Source organism: Bidens hawaiensis, unplaced genomic scaffold (genome assembly GCF_021521415.1).
Source record: "Bidens hawaiensis isolate Kalapana, Puna unplaced genomic scaffold, B.hawaiensis_p1.1 tig00025199_1, whole genome shotgun sequence".
NCBI lineage: Eukaryota > Viridiplantae > Streptophyta > Magnoliopsida > Asterales > Asteraceae > Bidens > Bidens hawaiensis.
The window spans coordinates 171691-193722 of NW_027494015.1; the positions used below are offsets into that span (position 1 = coordinate 171691).

The 22032-nt window shown below is 37.2% G+C and overlaps 1 protein-coding gene across 1 annotated transcript; it reads left to right on the plus strand.

The window, feature by feature from the left end:
- Nucleotides 1-15752: 15752 nt before the first annotated feature.
- LOC143571119 (uncharacterized) lies at nt 15753-16505 on the plus strand. Its single transcript, XM_077056625.1, has one exon. It carries the CDS (start codon nt 15753-15755, stop codon nt 16503-16505), a length of 753 nt encoding a protein of 250 aa, XP_076912740.1.
- The last annotated feature ends 5527 nt before the right edge of the window (nt 16506-22032 follow it).

The window sequence follows — 22032 nt, forward strand, 5'->3', positions numbered from 1 at the left end:
CTTTCCCATTACCACACATTGATTCCATGGTGGATGCAACCGCAGGACATGAGATGCTTACTTTCGTGGATGCTTCCTCTGAATTTCAACAAATTCAGATGGAACCATCTGATCAAGAAGACACATCATTCATGACTCCTACTGGAATATAATGCTATATTGTCATGCCCTTTAGACTAAGAAATGTAGGTGCAACCTATCAACGATTAGTAAACATGATGTTCAAATATCATATTGGAAAGACCATGGAGGTTTATATAGATGATATGGTAGTCAAGTCCAAGAAGGTTGAAGATCATCTCAAGGATTTGGAAACAGCCGTCAACATCCTCGATCAATATAACATGAAACTCAACCCATCTAAATGCCATTTTGGTGTTAAAGTTGGGAAGTTCCTTGGTTATATGGTCACTAAGAGGGGAACTGAGGCTAGCCCAGAACAGATTAAGGCCATTATTAACTTGAAGTCACCCGCAAATGCAAAAGACGTACAAAGGTTGACTGGCAGGATAGCAGCCTTAAACAGATTCATCTCCCGATCTTCGGAGAAATGTAAGGTTCTATGATATCCTTAGAAAGAATAAAAAGTTCGAATGGACGGAGAAACATGAGGCTGAACTCAGAGCCTTGAAGGATTACTTATCCTCAGCACCAGCGTTAATGAAGCCAATATGTGGGGAACCCCTATCCTTGTACTTAGCCGTTTCGGGTAATGCAGTAAGTGATGTCCTTGTAAAGGATCATGAAGGGGAGCAACATCTTGTTTATTATGTAAGTAAAATTCTTCTAGATGTCGAAGCCAGGTATTCTCATTTAGAAAAGTTGATTCTTGCATTAATTATGGCTTCTACTAAGTTAATGCATTACTTTGAAACTCATATTATAATTGTGAAAACTAACTATCCTATCAAGAATGTTTTTAGAAAACCAGAGATGTTAGGTAGGATGGCTAAATGGGCTGTAAATCTGAGTGCATACGATATCCAATATGAGCCAAGGACTTCCATAAAGTCTCAAGCACTAGCTGACTTTGTGGCTAATTTAAGTAGTGATTTACAAAAGGAAGCCGACTTGGAGGTCCAACAGTTAGAGGAAACCAAGGATCCTTGGATCTAATTCACGGATGGAGCATCCAACCTTATAGGAACATGTCTAGGTATTCTACTGAAATCACCACAGAGGGACATAATACCCCAGTCTATAGCGTGTAAGTTTCAAGCCACAAATAATGAAGCGGAATATGAAGCTTTAATCGCAGGTTTGCAACTAGCTAAACACATGAGGATCAGGTATCTTCAGGTGTATATAGATTCGTTATTAATAGCTAACTACTTGTAAGGCCCCGTTACCGGTGCCCTACATTGGACGTTGGATTTACTCATAAATATAGATTCTAAATATCAGATTTAATAAAAGCATTCGCGGAATATTAAAACTTTCATAAAACGTTACATATTAAATTCATAAATTATCTTAAACCAACTTCTTGTCTCTCTAAACCAAAAACATTAAACATAACTCATCTTGAGTCTTCATATGCCAGCCTCTTATTCATGTGCCATGTATCCCCCTCAAGCGAGCTGCTTCATCCTACTCACATGCGTGCATACTAAAAGATAGCTACGCTGAGTGAGTTCTAATTAATCATACAATACATTCGTAACTACATACGTTATACTTTCATACTTTCATTTACAATATACTTACTTACCTGCATACTTCCTTTCTTTCATATTCATACATTACGTTTTAAAGAGCATTTCGCCCTATAACCTTCTCATATATTATTAGGATATGCAACCCTTTAACCTTCGCATATATTATTAGGGTATGAAACCCTTTTACCCTTCACATATATTATTAGGGTATGCAACCCTTTATCCTTCGCATATATTATTAGGGTATGCAACTCTCTATCCTTCGCATATATTAGTAGGGTATGCAACCCTTTAACCTTACTTTGCCTTTCATTATCATCTCCATTATTACATTCGTTCATAACATACATATATCATTCACACATTCTTTATAACATTCATATCCGAAACTATAGCTTGACGGTACATGCAATATCCGAAGATCGTTCACGTACCGACAAGAAATCATTCATATCTTACACGTATAACATATAGGGCATACACTTATCACTTATGATAAGGGTATTAACTAATCACATCGAGTATGCACATAGCCCCGAAAACATAACAAGGAACAGGACTAGAAACTCACCTAGATCCTGTTTCTTTCTCCGTTAATTGTTAATCCTTTCTTTAGTTGAGCTTGGCTAACTGTATATATGTTACATGTATTAATACCTGTCCTATTGTACTAGATTACTTTTACTTAGATTTTATTCTTAAACCCTAGCATATTTGAATTTATGGTTTTCATTCACTTTAATATTTTTCTTTCTTTGTAAATCTTTCTGCCATACCCTTGCATTCGAACCATCCAAGTAATCCAAAGTAATCGAGCCTTTATGTAATCAAATCTTGGATATGTAAACGAACATAAATGTAAGCGAACTTGCATTAAGCGAACTTTCATTAAGCGAACTTACATCAAGCGAACTTGTATTAAGCAAACTTACATTAAGCGAACTTACATTAAGCGAACTTGCATTAAGCAAACTTACATCAAGCGAACTTGCATTAAGCGAACATACATTAACCGAACTTAATTGTAAGTGAACTTATATGTACGTGAACTTAATTGTAAGCGAACTAATATGCACGCGAACATATTTGTAGGCGAACTTGCTTGGGCTGCTGTCCACGGTTCATTTCATCGCACGTTTCGCGACCTTAATACACTTATTATGGTTCGGCCTTAGCCCCAAACGTTCCCTTAACCGTTTTCGGTCCAAACTTGACCCGAATGAACGTAAAGCTTGGATATTTATGGCTAAGATACTCAAAACTAGATCTAGGGTTTCTTTAAATGAGCCGTACATAGCCATGGGTTCGTTAAGTTCGTTTCTAACGTCATGTTTTCTACTTTAAGCTTCGTTTATACCCGATCTACCCTAGTTTTAAGTTTCAAGGCCAACCGTTCATTAAAACATAAACTTCATGATCAAGAACATACCTTTACGTGTACGTTTGGTCTCGGTTAGCTTGGTTAAGAAACTTAAATCTTGTATTTATCTTGTATATTGAAGATCTATTTAAATTCAACGTTCGATCTCGCTTTTCCTTCTCCCCCTTTCTCTCTCTCTCTCTCTCGACCGCAATTAGCAAATATGTCTGTGTGTTTTGAGTGTGTAGGCAACTATGGAAAGATGGAATGAGGATTTGGGGTTTTAGGGTGGTTTAAGGGAGTATTATACTCCATAAAGCCCATGGACCTAAGGCCCATCACATCCCTTAATCCATCTTAATTATTCCACGTTCATATTCCTTTTTATTTATTCTAATTAAATATTTACACACAATAACTAAACACAAATCTCTTTATTTAATATTATAATATTTAGGATGTTACACCACTTTAATGGCTCATATGTTGTTAAAGGAGAAAAACTAATTAAATATCTAGACACTGTGAAAGAACTGTCAAAGTTCTTCGATTCTTTTAGTATTATACAGATACCAAGGGAAGAGAAGTCTAAGGCGGATGCCTTAGCAAATCTAGCATCATCTCTGAAGGTTTTGAAAGATACAAAAATTCCAAACATCCATGTACTCTCACCAGCAGTAGGAGAACAAGAAGTCATGGAGATAACAACTAACAAATAGATTATGCTTTGGGATCCATTATCCTCAAATAATCAAGGATCTTGGATCCTACCGATCAAGAAGTTCATTCAAGATGGATAGATTCCCGCCACAGAAAATTCTAAAACCTTCAAACTTAAGGTATCACCATACATTTTATTACATGATATTCTGTACAGGAAATCTCTTGCAGGTCCATACTTGAGGTGTATTGAGGAACCTAAAATCCAAGAGGTGCTCAAAGACTTTCACGAAGGTGATTTTGGTAATCACACTGGAGGTAGAGCCCTATTCTTTAGGATTCTAAGAACAAGATACTTCTGTCCAACCATGAAGAGAGACGCCATGGAATACTCAAAGATGTGTGACTTTTGTGAAAGACAAGGAAACATTCTACATCAGCCAGCGGAGCCTATGTATCCTATATCCTCATCATGGCCTTTCATGAAGTGGGGCATGGATATTGTGGGTAAGCTACATTAAGCACCGAGAGGAAAAGTGTTCATGCTTGCCATGACTGATTACTTCTCGAAGTGGATTGAAGCAGAAGCTTTTGTACAAGTTCGCGAAAAAGAGGTGATATCCTTCATTAAAAGAAACATTATTACTAGATTTGGTATTCCTTCATAAATTATATGTGACAATGGTTCCCAGTTTATCGGGAAAATAACCACTAACTTTTGTGACAGTTGGGGAATAACGATGATCACATCTACTCCAGTGCATCCTCAAGCTAATGACCAGGCAGAATCAAGTAACAAGATCATTATCAACAATCTGAAGAAAAAGTTGGAATCCAAGAAGGATAAATGGGCTGAAGAGCTACCCTACATTCTTTGGGCTAACAGGACAACACCCAAGAATGCAACAGGTCAAACACCCTTCTCATTGGTGTTTGGCTCAGAAGCTGTAATCCCTACAGAAATGTTGGTTCCCACTGCCAGATAAAGCATCCGTGATCCTCAGGCCAACAATGAAATTCTTCTCCAAGATCTAGATGTTGTTGATGAGCTCAGAGACCTAGCTAAGATCATGATGGAAGCATATCAGCAAAGGGTAGCTGGGGCATGCAACAAGAATATCAGGATTCAAAGATTTCAAGAAGGAGATCTAGTTTTGAGGAAAGTTTTCCAAAATACAACTAATCCCGCAGATGGAAAGCTAGCTCCTAATTGGGAAGGCCCCTACTTGATTGAGTTAGAGGCAAGAATGTGGGCATATCATCTACTTACCATGGAAGGTGACCGACTACCAAGAGCATGGAATGCTATTTATATTAAGAAGTACTTTTTCTAATCAAGATCAAGCATCCTTAGAGGATCGAGTATCCTTAAAGGGTCAAGGATCCTAAAATTGGTAATATTTATCCTATCATTTATTCATATCATATTTACATTACTAACTAAAGGATAATATATTCTTAACCGTTATCTTTTCCAAGTTTTAAGTAACAATGCAGATTTCAATAAGAGGTTCGATGACTAAGAGGTTGACCACCTCTCCCTCACACTCAAGGTACATTTCTATTTCCTTGGCCTAGCTCACGATTAAGATGTGACCCCCCGATGGTCATATCTTCCAAGGTTTTAAGGTTTTCACTTTTGTTACGAATTAGAGTTTCTACACTTGATGTGGTGTAAAACCCACATGTTTTGCTAATAGTTTTTATGTTATTTTGTGCTTAAACGTTAACGAATATTATTCGTTCTTGCGTGAATTTACACTTTTGTATATGTGATAGGTCCCATGTTGAAGAGAGCGAGAAAACAAGTTAAATGGAGAAAGTATCGGCTAAAACGGAGCTCGGATGAAGCCGGTACGCGCGTACGAAGATAAACGAGCTGGAAGTCGAAAAACGTCAGAAAATGGCATGGCCGAGATACGCGACCAGGTCGTACCATTCAAGCAGCATGTGGTGGATTCCAACATGTCCCAAGGCTGCCAAGAACAGCCAGAGATCATAAAAACGACTGTTTTGTCTTCTAGCGGGCTTTGTGGGCTTGTTTTAACATGTTTTATATTAGGAATGGCTGTTTAACGATATATTTAAAACCCTAAAACCTCTGAACGATTTTTAATCATCTTTCCAGCCATCACATCTGCAAAACTCTAAATACCAAGGAGGAGGAGCTTCCGTATCGGAGTTTCATCAACCGGTTGTCGGTTTTGCTTGTTTTAACGTTTGTGAGGTCGGTTTTGAGTTTTAGACTTTGAAATAAGTTCCAATCAGTTTGTAATGAATACTTTGAGCTTAATTATCATTATTATCTACTATTCATTCATTATGGTTGGCTAAATTTGTTTGAATCGCTTAGGTTCGATGTTTAACGGTTGATTTATCACTTTTCGGGTGCTGATTTCGTGTTTGATTGTTTAGTTATTATAAAGTTCATAATCTGTGATATTATTCCATGAAACTTGCTGCCATTAGATTTATTTTTGGTTGCATGAGCCCCGAGTAGTTGATTATTGCATGAATTTGTTTCGTGTAGTCGTTAATTGCTAGTTTGGTTAATACTGAGTGTGTTGATTGATTGTGGTAGACGCGTGCCATAAGGGTTTATGTTTCTTGAATCATTTAGGTCAGTAGGATCATACCCTTTGAGTTGGACCAAAACCTTAGGGGTTAGCTTATCTCTCTGCTTTAGTTGATTTAGTTACCCGTTGCGAGACCACGTGCGGTTATCTAGCCATCGACAAGATTAGTTTGTAAGTTGAGTTATTTTATCCTTATTATTGAATTACCCCTCTCTTCCTAGGTTTGTAATTAGCTCGAGCCTTAGTGAGGATTGTGATTTTGATACGGACCATATAATAAATCATTAGGGTACGTAAATAAACAACCGTAAACTAAAAGCTAAATAGACGTTGTTAGGGTTTTCTGGTAAAACTGACCGTAGGGACCCAGTTGCCTTGATTACATCTATCTTAGTTCATCTTTAGACGCCGGTTTCAAACACTTGTTAGCACCTGAGCCATCGTATACCCGTTAAGTCATCTTACCTAGGTGATTCGTTTTCTTATTATCGTTAAATCCCGTTAAGTTTCCAGTTAGTTTTGTTAAGTTCCACTGTTAGTTAAGTTAGTTTTAAATAAATAAGATTAAGAAATATATTATTTAGGCAGGACTTAGATTAGGGTTAATTATCTGAGCCGTTCTCACGTGTCTTTGTGTTCGACATCCGGACTTCGATTAGACTGTGCTGCTACGCGACCGGTACACTTGCCGTTTGTATGAAGCTTAGTTAGGATTGTTTGGTTTTATAAATTTAAGACTTAGTGTTGTGTTGCGATTTGTGTTTACTATTTATATATATATATTTTCGCACATCAAGTTTTTGGCGCCGTTGCCGGGGACACGGTTTTAGGCGATTGGAGAACGACCCGAGTTGAGGACTTGCTTTTTATAGTTTTGTAGATATATTTAGTTTAATATAGTTTATTTAATTTTTTTTAAATAGTCTAATTTTAGTTTTAATTAATTTTTGTTTACTACTATCTGGTGCCCGTGATCCGTTTCTGTTTAAGTGTGCAGTAATGGAGACTTACGAGAATGGCTTCAAAGAGCAAAAACGATACACAATTTGGCATATGGAGATAAAGAGGATTTTGGATTGCAAAAAGAAAAATCGAGTGAAACCTCGGTTACGTTTAATGTTTGATTTAAGGGGGAATCTTCTGGGTTATGAAAACTCATTTGGTGAATTCATTGAGCAAATACCAGATCCGGATGAGGTAATGTTTGATTGGTTGCGCATCATCCATGATACAAATCCAAATGCCCCATTTCCGACCCAACAAGCTTTAGATGGAATTTGGCTTGGTTTAATGAGTCAATCACAACTTAGTGAGCCGATTATTGAATTTGATTATGTGGGGATAGAAAAGCGGCCAGAGGAGTTTGTTCCCTCGTGGGAAGACGAGTTTAAGGGTAAGTTGGTTGATGAGTTGATGGATTTTACAGTGATGGATGAAGGAGAGTTTGACCCACTTGGCGATTTAAAGTTGCTTGAGGATCTATTGTATAACAAGCCAAGTGCGGTGATCAAGAAGGAGCCTTGTGAGAAGAGCCATGAGGTGGTTGGTGATTCAGTCTTCCCACCATTGCACTTGGATTGTGAAAAACCAAAACATGAACCGTACTCAATCTCCATTCGGGACGTGTCGAGGTTTAAAAAGTTGGTTAAAAGAATAAGGAGGATATCTAGGCTAAGAGATCACGGTGTGCATAAGAGTTCGTCACTCTCGTCTCACTTCAAGGAATTAATTTTTAGGGAGTCTACGAGTTGGTGGGCCAAGTTTAATTCGTATGTTTGGGCCCAAGAGAGCGGTGCAATTGGTTTCTTCCCGACCAATTGTAAAAGGAGAGTGTTGAGGAGCATCGATGGGAAGAGGATAAAGGAGAAGCCTCCTGATTGAGGTTTCGGGAGCGAGTCTGGCTGAAGACTGTTCAGTAAACTTAGCGCTTCCCGGAAGGCAACCCGGTAGAATGTTTTGGTTTTACTTTTATTTTTGTTTTGGGTTTTTCTTGCTTTCTTTTGTTGGCCGTGTGTTTTCTGTTTTTGCTTTCAAGTTGCTCCAGGATTGCTTGTGGAAGTTTGATAATGTCTGGTTTGATTCAAGTGTGGGGAGGCTATTTGGTTATTGATTGTTGCTTTCGTTCGTAAGTGACAGCTTGGTAGAGAGCACTGAAGTATGAGACTTTCGCTCGAATTGGATGGCATTGAACACGACTCATGAGGCATATCGTCATATTTACCAGGGGAGTCTGTTCCACTTTACTTATATTTGAATGTGTTTTAATGTTGTCTTTTTCCTGTCTCATTGAGGACAATGTGACATTTAAGTGTGGGGATGGGAAACTGATGTTTTTATATTAAAAAAATTCAAAACTTGTAAATAATAATAATAATTTTTTTTTGAAAAATGTCTCGAATTTTAATTGAATTTTTGCAGATAATGTAAAATGATAGAAAAATTTGAGATTGGTTTTTTAGAACTACTATTATATAAGAGATTAAATAAAGATAACACACTAAACTTGGGATGTGTCGGTAGGCCCAAATAGCTTTGATAGTCCTCTTTAGCAGATTTCATATATATAATAACTTGAAAAATGGTGAAATCGAATTTCGATGCTTAGGGAGGATTACCATAATCTAAAAACTTTGAGATGGTTATACTTAGATGCACTCAAACCAGCACACCACCACATGTCCATCTTTTTACGAGCTTAGTATTTTAGGGTGATATAAAATATTGAAAAAAAGAGAAAAAAAAAAGAAAACAAAACAGAAAAAGAGAAGTATGTTTTGAAAGTTATGTGTATTATCAAAAGTTGTTCAAGAAAAACAAAAAGAAAGAGAAAGTTATGTATTGTAAAATGCCAAAGAAGCATTCTCAAAATAGAAAAAGAGGCCAAAGATGCACATACTAGACGGGACTTAGAGTTTACGTGTTACCAAGGGGATAGTGACTCTGAGGATACACTATTGGGGCTCGAAGGTTCTTAGTCAATAAATATTAAATTAGGAATTTATAGGACAAAGTCCAATAATATTTAGGAATAGCTCGTATGACCTCCACATGACCATTCATCCATCAAATTTCACCGAGTGCATCTAATTATTACCATCAACGAGTCCTTGGCTTATGGTGATTTGTCGAACCAGTTTGCTTCGACTCTAGTTATTCTAGCTCTCTTTGTTTGAGATGGGGTAGGTGTAGCCGTGGCTTTTGAACTTAAAACGCTTAATATGATTGGGGGCTTGATAGGCTGGTGGTTGGGTTTAAGTGGACAACAATATCGGCAATTGCGGTTTTTGCGTTTATCTGTGCTTAAAAGATAACCTATATGTTTTAAAGATCGGTCTTGAATTCTGATTCCATTGCAAAATACTTTTTCAGGGACAAAAAAGTTTTAAGTGTGGGGATGTTTGATGTGGTGTAAAACCCACATGTTTTCCTAATAGTTTTTATGTTATTTTGTTCTTAAACGTTAACGAATATTATTCTTTCTTGCGTGAATTTACACTTTTGTGTATGTGATAGGTCCCATGTTGAAGAGAGAGAGAAAACGAGTTAAATGGAGAAAGAATCAGCTAAAACGGAGCTCGGATGAAGCCGGTACGCGCGTACGAAGATAAACGAGCTGGAAGTCGAAAAACGTCAGAAAATGGCATGGCCGAGCTACGCGACCAGGTCGTACCATTCAAGCAGCATGTGGTGGATTCCAACATGTCCCAAGGCTGCCAAGAACAGCCAGAGATCATAAAAACGACTGTTTTGTCTTCTAGCGGGCTTTGTGGGCTTGTTTTAACATGTTTTATATTAGGAATGGCTGTTTAATGATATAATTAAAACCCTAAACCCTCTGAACGATTTTTAATCATCTTTCCAGCCATCACATCTGCAAAAGTCTAAATACCAAGGAGGAGGAGCTTCCGTATCGGAGTTTCATCAACCGGTTGTCGGTTTTGCTTGTTTTAACGTTTGTGAGTTCGTTTTTGAGTTTTAGACTTTGAAACAAGTTCCAATCAGTTTGTAATGAATACTTTGAGCTTAATTATCATTATTATCTGCTATTCATTCATTATGGTTGGCTAAATTTGTTTGAATCGCTTAGGTTTGATGTTTAACAGTTGATTTATCACTTTTCGGGTGCTGATTTCGTGTTTGATTGTTTAGTTATTGTAAAGTTCATAATTTGTGATATTATTCCATGAACCTTGCTGCCATTAGATGTATTTTAGGTTGCATGAGCCCCGAGTAGTTGATTATTGCATGAATTTGTTTCGTGTAGTCGTTAATTGCTAGTCCGGTTAATACTGAGGGTGTTGATTGATTGTGGTAGACGCGTGCCATAAGGGTTTATGTTTCTTGAATCATTTAGGTCAGTAGGATCATACCCTTTGAGTTGGACCAAAACCTTAGGGGTTAGCTTATCTATCTGCTTTAGTTGATTTAGTTACCCGTTGCGAGACCACGTGCGGTTTTCTAACCATCGACTAGGTTAGTTTGTAAGTTGAGTTATTTTATCCTTATTATTGAATTACCCCTCTCTTCCTAGGTTTTTAATTAGCTCGAGCCTTAGTGAGGATTGTGATTTTGATACGGACCATATAATAAATCATTAGGGTACGTAAATAAACAACCGTAAACTAAAAGCTAAATAGACGTTGTTAGGGTTTTCTGGTAAAACTGACCGTAGGGACCCAGTTGCCTTGATTACATCTATCTTAGTTCATCTTTAGACGCCGGTTTCAAACACTTGTTAGCACCTGAGCCATCGTATACCCGTTAAGTCATCTTACCTAGGTGATTCGTTTTCTTATTATCGTTAAATCTTGTTAAGTTTCCAGTTAGTTTCGTTAAGTTCCACTGTTAGTTAAGTTAGTTTTAAATAAATAAGATTAAGAAATATATTATTTAGGCAGGACTTAGATTTGGGTTAATTATCTGAGCCGTTCTCACGTGTCTTTGTGTTCGACATCCGGACTTCCATTAGACTGTGCTGCTACGCGACCGGTACACTTGTCTTTTGTGTGAAGCTTAGTTAGGATTTTTTGGTTTTATAAATTTAAGACTTAGTGTTGAGTTGCGATTTGTGTTTACTATTTATATATATTTTTTCGCACATCAACACTCTCGCCTGTAGCGCACGTTATCCAACATATATTTCGGTGCAGCATAACCAGTACACGCTTAGTGGCTGAAAATTTCGTTGCTTTCGGCTATATGGAGGATCCTACGATTTATGGTAGACATACCATACATAAGGTTTTGGCGTTTTCACGTCACTCACGTTTGGGCTAAATCCTTGTTTGGGCGAGTCCCCAGTTAACATCCGTATCTTTGGGCCAGTCCCTAGTTTGGGCTTGTCCCCATTTACACAGGCTTGTCCCCAGTTTATTTGGGCTTGTGCCCAGTTTTTTTGGGTTTAATCCCAGTTAATATCATAAGTTATTTGCATCATGTATCATAAATTTAATTACAAGTATCACAGAATGATCAACACTTATGGTAACTTATGTCTAATTAGATCTTATGCTATGACTTCTATTTATCAATTTACCTTTACTTTGCTAAAATCTTTATAAACTCTTTATGTAAGGATTCCGGATCATTAATTTATTTTTACAAGGATATTCTATCCTTAAAGCTTTTTTTTTAAGAATATTTCTTAAAACTATTTATGGACTTAAACTGTAACAAATATGATTTCAGAATAATAAACAACACATAAGTAGTCAAAAGTTTTAAGTTATTATTATAAGTCACCTGGACTTACAAAAATCCATGACCCGTATTTCACCATACGAAAAGATGGACCATCCACCCGGGTTAAGCAGGTGTTACTAATTGTTCATCAAAGTGCTAAGAAAATAAAGACAGGGGCATCAAAGGCTTCATCCCCACAAACAGAGGATCCCTCCACTTTTGCTACCCCCGACATATGTCTTAACGATCATAGATCCTTTATCCTAATTACTATTATCTTAAGTACACAACCATAATATCCATAAAAACATCAGCAAATAATAAAAACGGGCCCGCGCCTTGTCTTTTCTATCCTTCATTGCTCGCTTTTGTTGCTTCCCTTTTAGCAGCTGCATCCTCCCCCGTGTCCATCACTTCAGCCTTCTGAGCTCCAGCAGCAGTCTAAGTGCTTTCACTTGCCTCATCCTCGCCGCCACCCAAGTCTGCCAAGAATTGCTTCCACTGCGTTATGTCCCATGAGGATTTGTCGAAAGTAGGATCATTAGCCTCATTCACCAATTTGATCCTGGCCTGGAGAACTGATTTGGCTGCCCAGATCTTTGCCTCCTTAGTAGCGTGGGTTATCTCATCCTGCATCTGAACCACGACTGTGGATGCATGATCCTTGGCTTGCTTCTTCTCCTTGGTCATCTTAGAAAGTGCCTTATCCTTCGTAGCGGCCATGGACCTCATCCCAGACAGGGTTTCCTCGTACTCTTCAACTATCTTCTCATGATGAATTCTGGTAGAGTTTACAGTCTGCACAAGAAAATAGGACAAAGTTAGAAGAATACTTGATTCATAAATGGAGACTGGAAGAGTCAAGGATCCTTACCGCAGTGAGCAATTCAAAAAGCTATTTCTCAACATCAAAAGGGTTCTCAGGCCCTGAGGTTTTCTTCCTTTTGGAAGCTCCTGACTTGGCTCGGGTCGTAACTGGGCGTGGCTCATGTATCGGGGTGGACCTCGGAGTTTCCTTCTTCACAAACATGCACTCAATGTCTTCAAGGGAGAACTTGGATGCAGACTTGCCAGACTTCTAGGCACCTGCAGACAATGATTTATAGATAAGTTTTCAATTATTTTCAACTAATATTAAACTTAGTTATAAAAGTTCTTACTTGACATGTTGCTGATTGATTCTGAGTTTGATTCTTGAAAAGCTTACGTGAATTTGGCTTGAAAAGTCCTAATATTAGGATCCAACGCAAGAAACTTCTGTGCTCTCTCTTTGACTCCAAGAAGTTCGGCTAACAGAGAAAAGTTATCAACTGTATAAGAAAAATAAAGCATTACTAGAAGAATCGAGTATCCTATTCGTGTTACCTAAGGATCTGAGATCCTACCCTTCAATATCCGTCTTTTAGGTAAATCGGATCCACCTGGGATTGAGTCTCTTTTTACAAAGAAAAATTGATTTTTCCGGAATGAACCGTTCTGAGTAACCTTTGAAATGGGGATCGGTTGACGGCGTTTAGATTTGAACACGAAGCGATTGGAACCATGAGTAGCCAAGTTGTACAGGTATGACAACTCCGACAAGCCGAACTCAATACCTTCTTCATTGATGATCCTTCAACAGCGTGAAGTACCCTCCACAACATGGGCATCACCTAGCTGATTGCGGTCAAGGTAAAAAAGCTCTAGTTAAAGCTAGGAAAAGGGTACCGATAGCCTATTAGAAACGGTTGGGCTGGAAAGCAAACCTAGGTCTTGGATACACAGTCACTTCGTACTGTGGAGTCGAAGGGAGGGAAGATAGTATTGGCCGGAAAAAGTTGCCAGAGGTCATCAACGTCTGGATCAGTGAACTTGCAGATCTCAGAAGAAGGGTTCACGAGTATACCTTATGACTGGAGTTCATTCGGGTCTGATTGGCCGGAAGAGGAAGAGATAGAGACGGTCGACATTATTAAGAAAAAGAAAATGAAAAGAAAGAAAAAAGGATACCTGTTGACTGCTAGGATGTGTGGTTATAAGGATTGCAACGATCACATATATAGGCGGCTGATAATAATAAGGGTTAGAAATAATAATTATGTCTGACACAAGTCTAATCGTATTATTTTTGCAGGAAATTCAAATTTCAAAATCACTGTTGTTATCCATAAACACCCGCCATTTTTTGGGATAATTGTTTGGGCATAGATTTTATGCTGAAGATACTTTATTCTTATGTAGCTTATGGATCATTTATCCTTGAGATTTGCTCCAGGTTGTGAAGGATCAAGGATCCTCGGTGTTACTTGTTTACTAACGATTTTGTTTGAGTGGTATTGCAATTAATAGGTATAACGGCTATAAGACACGGTCTACCTGTTTATTCGCTACTGGACTCATACAGCACATGGTCAAAAGGGATTGACAAAACTATTGGGAGAGTGGCGCAAAGATAGGAGTAGCTGTTATTTCTATTTTTTGTATATAATTGAGGTGACGATCAGCTAGTTAGACACATCACGTTCGTTGAACAATACTTAGAATTCTCTCTAGCAATCTACACACACATAGAAATCATTGTATTACTGATCATTATCTCCAACCCTTGTAACACCTTTTTTGATTAATAAAATGGTGATAGATGATTTGTCATCACCCGGGGTTTTTGTGCCGGCGATCCAACCAAGATCAAGGCTTTTTCCTCGCAACAAATCATGATGTTCTTTCTCTCATTCGTTTCATAATTGTTATTATCATTTAAGCACTAAACCTCACTTTACAAATTTTGTTATATTATCCTTGATTGATTTTTGACCAAAACCATTACAAACAGTGGAGTTGTAACGAGAAATGCCAAACATGCAAAATTAAAACAATTGAAGAAAAAGTAAGGTTATACTCTGAAATGAGAGGCCTCATTTATATTGTATTAAATTTTGAGAATTTGTATATTTCATTCCATTTGATTTGGATATTTATATGACATGATTTGTATGTATCTATAGAATTTTAAATATACATTGAAATAAATGAAAATTTTTGGATCAAGTTTTAGTAGTCATTTGTAGCAAAAACCTTATAAAATTTGTAGCCACTTTCTTAGCTTATATATAGGATCTAACAAAATTTGTATCATAATTGATAGCAAAATCTATCATTGTAAATTTGTAGCAAAAACCATAGTTACTTTTCTTAGCAAAACTTCCTTCACAAACTTTTGTAGCTAAATCCGAAGCAAAAATATTGACATCACTTTTCATAGCTAGTCATAGCAAATATGATTGTGTATAAAAAATCCGTATCAAAATAAATTAACCACCAAAATAGTAGCTACTAATAAAAAATTGGTGTTTCTTAAGACTAGTTGGTATATTATATAGTAGACCTGCTAAAAATAAATGACTTAAGTTAAATTTATGGATGAGAAAAAACCTATTAATCAAATTAAAATCTCCATAATGGATAAAACCAATTTGAAATAGCCAAAACTAATTCCAACAACCCATAGTTTGAACAAGTTTATGTATACAGTATACCTAATAATATATACCCAAGTTGGTCACCCGACGAACACGTACCATTGACTCTTTTAAAGGTGGTGTGTGTACAAGGTACTGAGGTAGATTAACTCATTAAAGTAAATAAATGAGCATGACCTCAACTGTGACATATACAAGCGCGTGCAAGTTAAAATTCCAGAAGGAGACACTCACCCGCCGAAGAAGCTATCACCCACTTCATGCATAAATACACCCACACACCCACTTCTACCATACAAACCCTAACTTTTTTTTGTTAAAAGAAACTCAAACTTATTTGACCGTCACCAAAAAAAAAATGCAATATTCCAATGACATAGGGTTTTCACCTAGCTTCAGTTGCTACTCCAACCATAACACGACTTCTACGGCGGCCGCCAAGGTTAGCCGAGAGGTCAAAGACTTCGAGTTTGCCGATATTAATGAAGAGGATTTCGAGTTCTCCGTGGAGTTCTCTGGGGAGAAGTTTTCGACAAAAGAGCTTGCCCTTGAAGGCCGGATACTTTTACCGATCTTCAATACGGATCTGGTGACGAAGGATGAGGTAGATCATGACGATGTCATTCCATTGGACGCGTTGCTTCCAAGTGACAGCGAAGACACTATGTCTTCTACGTCATCAGAAGCAGCGGAAGATCTGGAAGATACATCTTCCAGGACTTTCTGTGTGTCCTGGCGACACAGATCCAATGGACCCGCTCATGTAAAGAAAAACAGGTCCACTGGATCTGAAGACTCTCATTCCAGAAGGTGGAAGATAAAGGATATTCTCCGCCGGAGCAACAGCTCTGGCAACGAAACCATGTTCTTTTTATGCCCTAAGAGAGTCCAAGCTTCGTGTAAAAAAGGGTTAGTCAAGTCCGTCGAAGGTCCAAAAGCCGCTGTAAAGTCGAAGACAGCGTCACCTCCGTCGATTCACGAACTGTTTTACGTCCATAAACGAGGAGAACAGAAAGGAAGTAAGATGAAATCATATCTACCTTACAGGCAAGACATCTTAGGGTTCAAAGTCCATGTCAAAGGAGATACAAATAAGAAGTTACCATTTTAAATAATCCAAGTACGTGGTGTTGTTCGTGTTCGTGTTCGTCATCCTCTTTTGATCTATTATTGATCATATATTGTTGAAAGATATAGATATTTTTATAGCATTTCATTGATGTGTTCATATGTATCTTGCACTCAGATCTGCATATGTTTTTGTATTATCTTCGGTTGATCATGTTTTTATAATTATATCCAGGGTGATCTGCATGTACAAACTGTCCACACGCTGACAAATTATGTAATTGAAAATTATGATTAACGTGAGAATGATTCCACGCTAGTAAAATATTGTACATAAGATTCGTTAAAAAATATACAACGTAAAAACGACGACGCTTGTTCTGGTCAAGAAAGGTGGCTAGACTAATTCAACCAACCAGTTTGCCAAACTAAAAAGAAAGTAGATTCTTATGTGGGTGTGGAATTATTAAAGTATAAGGTGGCTTTTGGTTTACGATAAAGGTATAATTGTTGTGGGAGTGAGTACCCTAGTAAAGTTATAATTCTTGATATCTTATTTTCTTGAGCTTGTTCTTCACGTATACTTTGTCTTCATTTCAAAAGCATGTGATCGATATTCAAGTGCCTAGTTAATTTGACCCTACAATTTGGGATGTTATTTATATGTTAAGACACCTGGTAATCAACCTTTTCTTTACATGTTTATGAAAAGAACTAATACGTACGGCCATAAGTGTCGTGCAAATACGAAATATAGTAGCTTTACAATTTGAGATGGAACAGATTTTTGTCGTTTTGCAAAAATCAAATAAAATTAACCGAGTATCTATTTTAGGTAATCTTTATATGGTTTGAAACCTTGTTAAGTCTATTGCTACTTTGTTTTTAAAAAACTTAATTTAGAAGCAAATATGAGCAAGGAGAGTGATTGATAATAGTTAGTAGAAATAACAAATATCAAAATATCAACAAATCGTCATATCAGCGGCACATCAAATTTTAAACTTTTCTCAAAATCTTATATTTTCTTTCACATCAAACATTCACAAACCGACACATTATCACCAACTCATTTATATTTAAATAATCAAATAAAAATAGTTTTGTTTTATAATATATTAATTTTCCCATTTATTTACCTAATACCGTCAAAACATTTTCTCCTTTTCCATTTGGATCTAAACCTTTAAGACCAAGAACACCCCATCGGCCTCTCGCGGAGATTCTTGATTAGTTCAAACCATCGCCGGTGTAGAGAAATTGATCTCCCAAGAAATCAAGACCTTGTTTCCTTATTCTATTGGTTAGTCTCCTACAAGTCCGTCAAATTAAACGGCAGCCAACAAAGGCAAACTCTTTGAATCGTCTAGCTCAGAAACCTTCATGGCAGTTACAATATATTTTGATGGGTTCCGTTGACCTATTTTAATATCAGGAATATTTAGAATTGTTAAGGGCCCACATCTTCTCGCATGTCTCACGTTTGCAGAGCCAGACTTGTTCGCCGGACTTTGGCTCTACAATGGTGACATCTACTTGATCCAAGTCCGCCCCTTGCCACCTGTATTCGGACCTTAGAAAACCCACCCGTTATGGATGCTCAAAATAAAATTGACTTTGTTGACCTAATTCAAGGCTAGCCTTATAGTCTTAGAAGGCTAGACAAGGGCTTAAGGCCAACAAAAAAATAGGGCCCCCAAATATTCTTTTTTCTTTAAATATATATCTATACTATATTAAAATGCATATAGGATGGGCAATATAGTCTTTTCACAAAAACACTTAAATTTAAGAGTTTACAACCTTTTAAGCATTATGTACAATGAATTTATGCTCTCAAATACAAACCAGCTGAATTACATGATTCAAAATTCAAATCCTATCCCGTGACCCTCCTCATTGTTCAATATATCCATCCTAGATCTGAAAATCACATTGTCTCCGCCAAACACCTCAAGAACAACAACTCTTCATAGCATGTTCCGGCTCGATCTCAATCGCTGCCTCACTACCAAATCCGACGACTCCAACTGCACCAAACCTGTTTGGAATGAATGCTTCTCCACTTCCGCAACTCGATCTGTCTTCGTCTATTCCTCTGATGCTCAGGTGCGTGATTGTGTCTTTTTTATTTAATTATTTACATACTAAACAATTAGGGGTACTCTACAATGCCCATCTCACCTGTATCAATATGTGCCTATTCAGATTGCTGATTCAAAACCCTAAAAGCTTCCATTTCCGCACTTTTTCTACAACTCGGTTGCATTTCAGGTATGTATATGTGTTTATTAGTTTCTGTAAGGCCCCGTTACCTGTGCCTCACATTTGGACGTTGGATTTACTCATTCACATAGTTCTAGTCATCAGAGTTAATAAACATTCGCAGAATATAAAAACTTTCATAAAACATTACGTATCAAATCATAAACATGTCTTAAAACATTCTTCTTGTCTTTCAAAATCAAAACATAACTTATAAAACATAACAGATCTTCAGATGTCGGGCTTTTATTCTTCTGCCATGTGTCCCGCTCACGCCAGCTGTCGCATCCTACTCACCTGCGTGCATACTAAAAGTCAGCTACGCTGAGTGAGTTCTAGTTAATCATACACCATACACTACATTCACTTACCTTCAATCATGCATCCGAAGATACATAATAATTACTTTACTTTTATTTCACACTTCCATACATACGTACATACTTTATTACTTTCATGCTTTATATTTACTATCCATTCTATCTCAGATATTATTAGGGTCTGATCCCTTCCTTTTCTATCTCAGATATTATTAGGGTCTGTTCCCTCTTTCCTTTGTCTATCTCAGATATTATTAGGGTCTGATCCCTTTCTTTTCTATCTCAGATATTATTAGGGTCTGATCCCTTTTTACTTCTCTATCTCAGATATTATTAGGGTCTGATCCCTTACTTCTTCTCCTTCGTACATACTGTCTTTTCATACCCGTAACATACATATACTTTCTTTAATTATTATATACTAATATGTTGTACAATATATATATACATATATATTTATATCATACGCATTCATCTTTCATATTCATACCTCCCTTGTCAATGCGTGCAATATCCGAAGATCGTTCACGTACCGACAAGCTTTCCTTCACATACATAAATAACATATAAATCATACATGGCATACACTTACCATTTAAGGTAAGTGTATTAACTATCACATCGAGTATGCACACAGCCCCAAAAACATAACAAGGAAATGGGGCTAGAAACTCACCTGAATGCGGTTATGTTCACCGTTTATGGTTATCCCTTTCTTGAGCTGTGCACGGCTAACTGTATAATATTTACATGTATCAATTAACTATCGCTACTCATATCGTATTTCTATCTTTATATAACCCACAACGAACGGGGGTCCGGGGGCAGCGCCCTTGGCAGCGGGGTTCTAGGGGCGGCAGCCCCTAGCAAAGTCCAAGGGGTAGAGCCTCTGGCTGGGGTTAAGCTGCCAGGTCAGCTTGGAAAATTTTATTTTCATTAGTTGTCTTAACACATTTTCCATTAGGATTCTAAATTATTTTCTATGCTGGGCTTATTTAAATCAGATCCAAATATCCATAATCTGGCCCAATTTGGGTTCAGGCCCAAGGCCCAACAGAACTGTGGCCGAGAACTCAAGACTGGGAACCCTCCGAGAACTCGTGACCGAGAACCCATATGGTTAGACCGAGAACTCGTATGTTGACCGAGATCTCATACTTGGCCGAGAACCCGTGTTTTCGGCCGAGAACCCTGACCGAGAACACATGGCCATCGAGAACACATGGTGACTGCATGTTTGACCGAGAACCTTATGGTTTGACCAAGGATTCTCAAATTTGGCCGAAAACACCCAGCTCAGCTAATTTTCTATATTATGTTTATATTTTGCCCAGTTTACTTGTACTAAGGTTCAAATCATGGATCTTTAATCCTTTATCATCATCATTTATACCCGATTGCACCCATTACTATCACGGCTTCAAGATCTATCCCGTTTTAGGCATAAAGCTTAGACCTTTATAGAGTTAAAACGTTATAGGCTAGATTTAAGGTTTATCTATGAGCCGTATACTACCATAAGTCTATAAGGTTCATTTTAATCATCAAGTTTGCATTTTTATGGAACATCTAGGCCCGATCTACTCTAGGTTTAAGTTTCATGGCTAACCGTCCATAAAAACGTAATCTTTAAGGTCAAGAACATACCTTTATACGGCTAATAGGCCACGGCTTGACTTGTTTATCAACCTTTATCTTGTATCTAGCTTGTGTAATCAATATCTATTGGTATTCGGCTTGGATTTGGTCTTGGATCTCTCTCTTTCTCTCTAGGCCGTAAATAGGAAGGGTTTGTGTGTGTTTTGAGTGTGTAGGGAGAATAAGATGGATATTATGGATGAGAATGGAAAGATTTAGGGTTTAAGGGGTTTTTATACTCCCTTAAGCCCATGGACCTAAGTCCCATATTTCCTTTTTAGTCCATGTTCAACTCCTCTGATTATCCTACTTATCTATCTATCAATATTATTTATAATCTACTAACTCGGGTAAATTCTCGTCCGTTAAAACATATAATATATTAAAATATTATTATTGAAATTTTGGGATGTTACGGTTTCACCTAACTTTTAGTTATTCATTTTAGTTTTAGTTGACCTGTTTCAGATTTGGGCATCCGATTGGGATTTAGTATCCAGGTTTTCCTAATTTAGGGCTTTATTTTGTTGGCTTTGTGGTGTATATTAAGTGATTACACACTGCTGGAATTTCAGATGCGAACTAATGTCTTTGTTTCGCAGATCTTGGTTTACTTTCTTCGTGTTTGCTTGAAGGTGAAGAAGAGAATGGGAAAATTAAAGGTTTAATCTTCAATTGTCTGAGCCTATTCTGGTGAGCTCTCATCTAGATGACGTAAGTATGTTGCTTTAAAATCATTCTTGTTCAACCTTGTGATATTTTGATTTGCATATAACTAATTAGTAGCTTGTTTGGTTGTTAAAGTTTGACGGGGTAGCTTGTCATATTCTCCTGTTGTTAATGCATCTGTTGTATTAACAACAAAATCGTCTTTCTTTTATGTGACTGAAAGAAAGCTGTCTGCTATTTTCTGGTTTATTTCTCTATAGTTTATTATATTATGGAATACTTGAAACGATTTTGTTTTTACAATCTACAGGTTAGATCTCCTATGGAGGAGACTAATATCATAGGTAAAGATTATAGAGTAGTGAGCTCAGACGTTGTTGTCGTTGTTATTCTTTGTATTCTAAGTTGTGATTGGGTCTTTGAAATAATTCACCACTTTATTTTATGGCGTCCTTTTGAAGTATCTCGATTGGACTAACAGATATAACTCGTACCTTACATTTTGGAAATCCTACTGAACGCGAAAAAAGATGTTATACTGTGGTATGTTGGCTTACTTCTTATTTTCGGTTTTGGGTTACTTTACATTGATATTAATATACTAAACAACTAAAAGAGATAATCAATTAAAAATAATAATACGTTTTGTTTAGAGACAAAACAGAATTTAAATACAAA

What these genes read in the sequence shown, in the direction of transcription:
- LOC143571119 (XM_077056625.1), top strand. Translation starts at nt 15,753, where the DNA reads ATGCAATATTCCAATGACATAGGGTTTTCACCTAGCTTCAGTTGCTAC.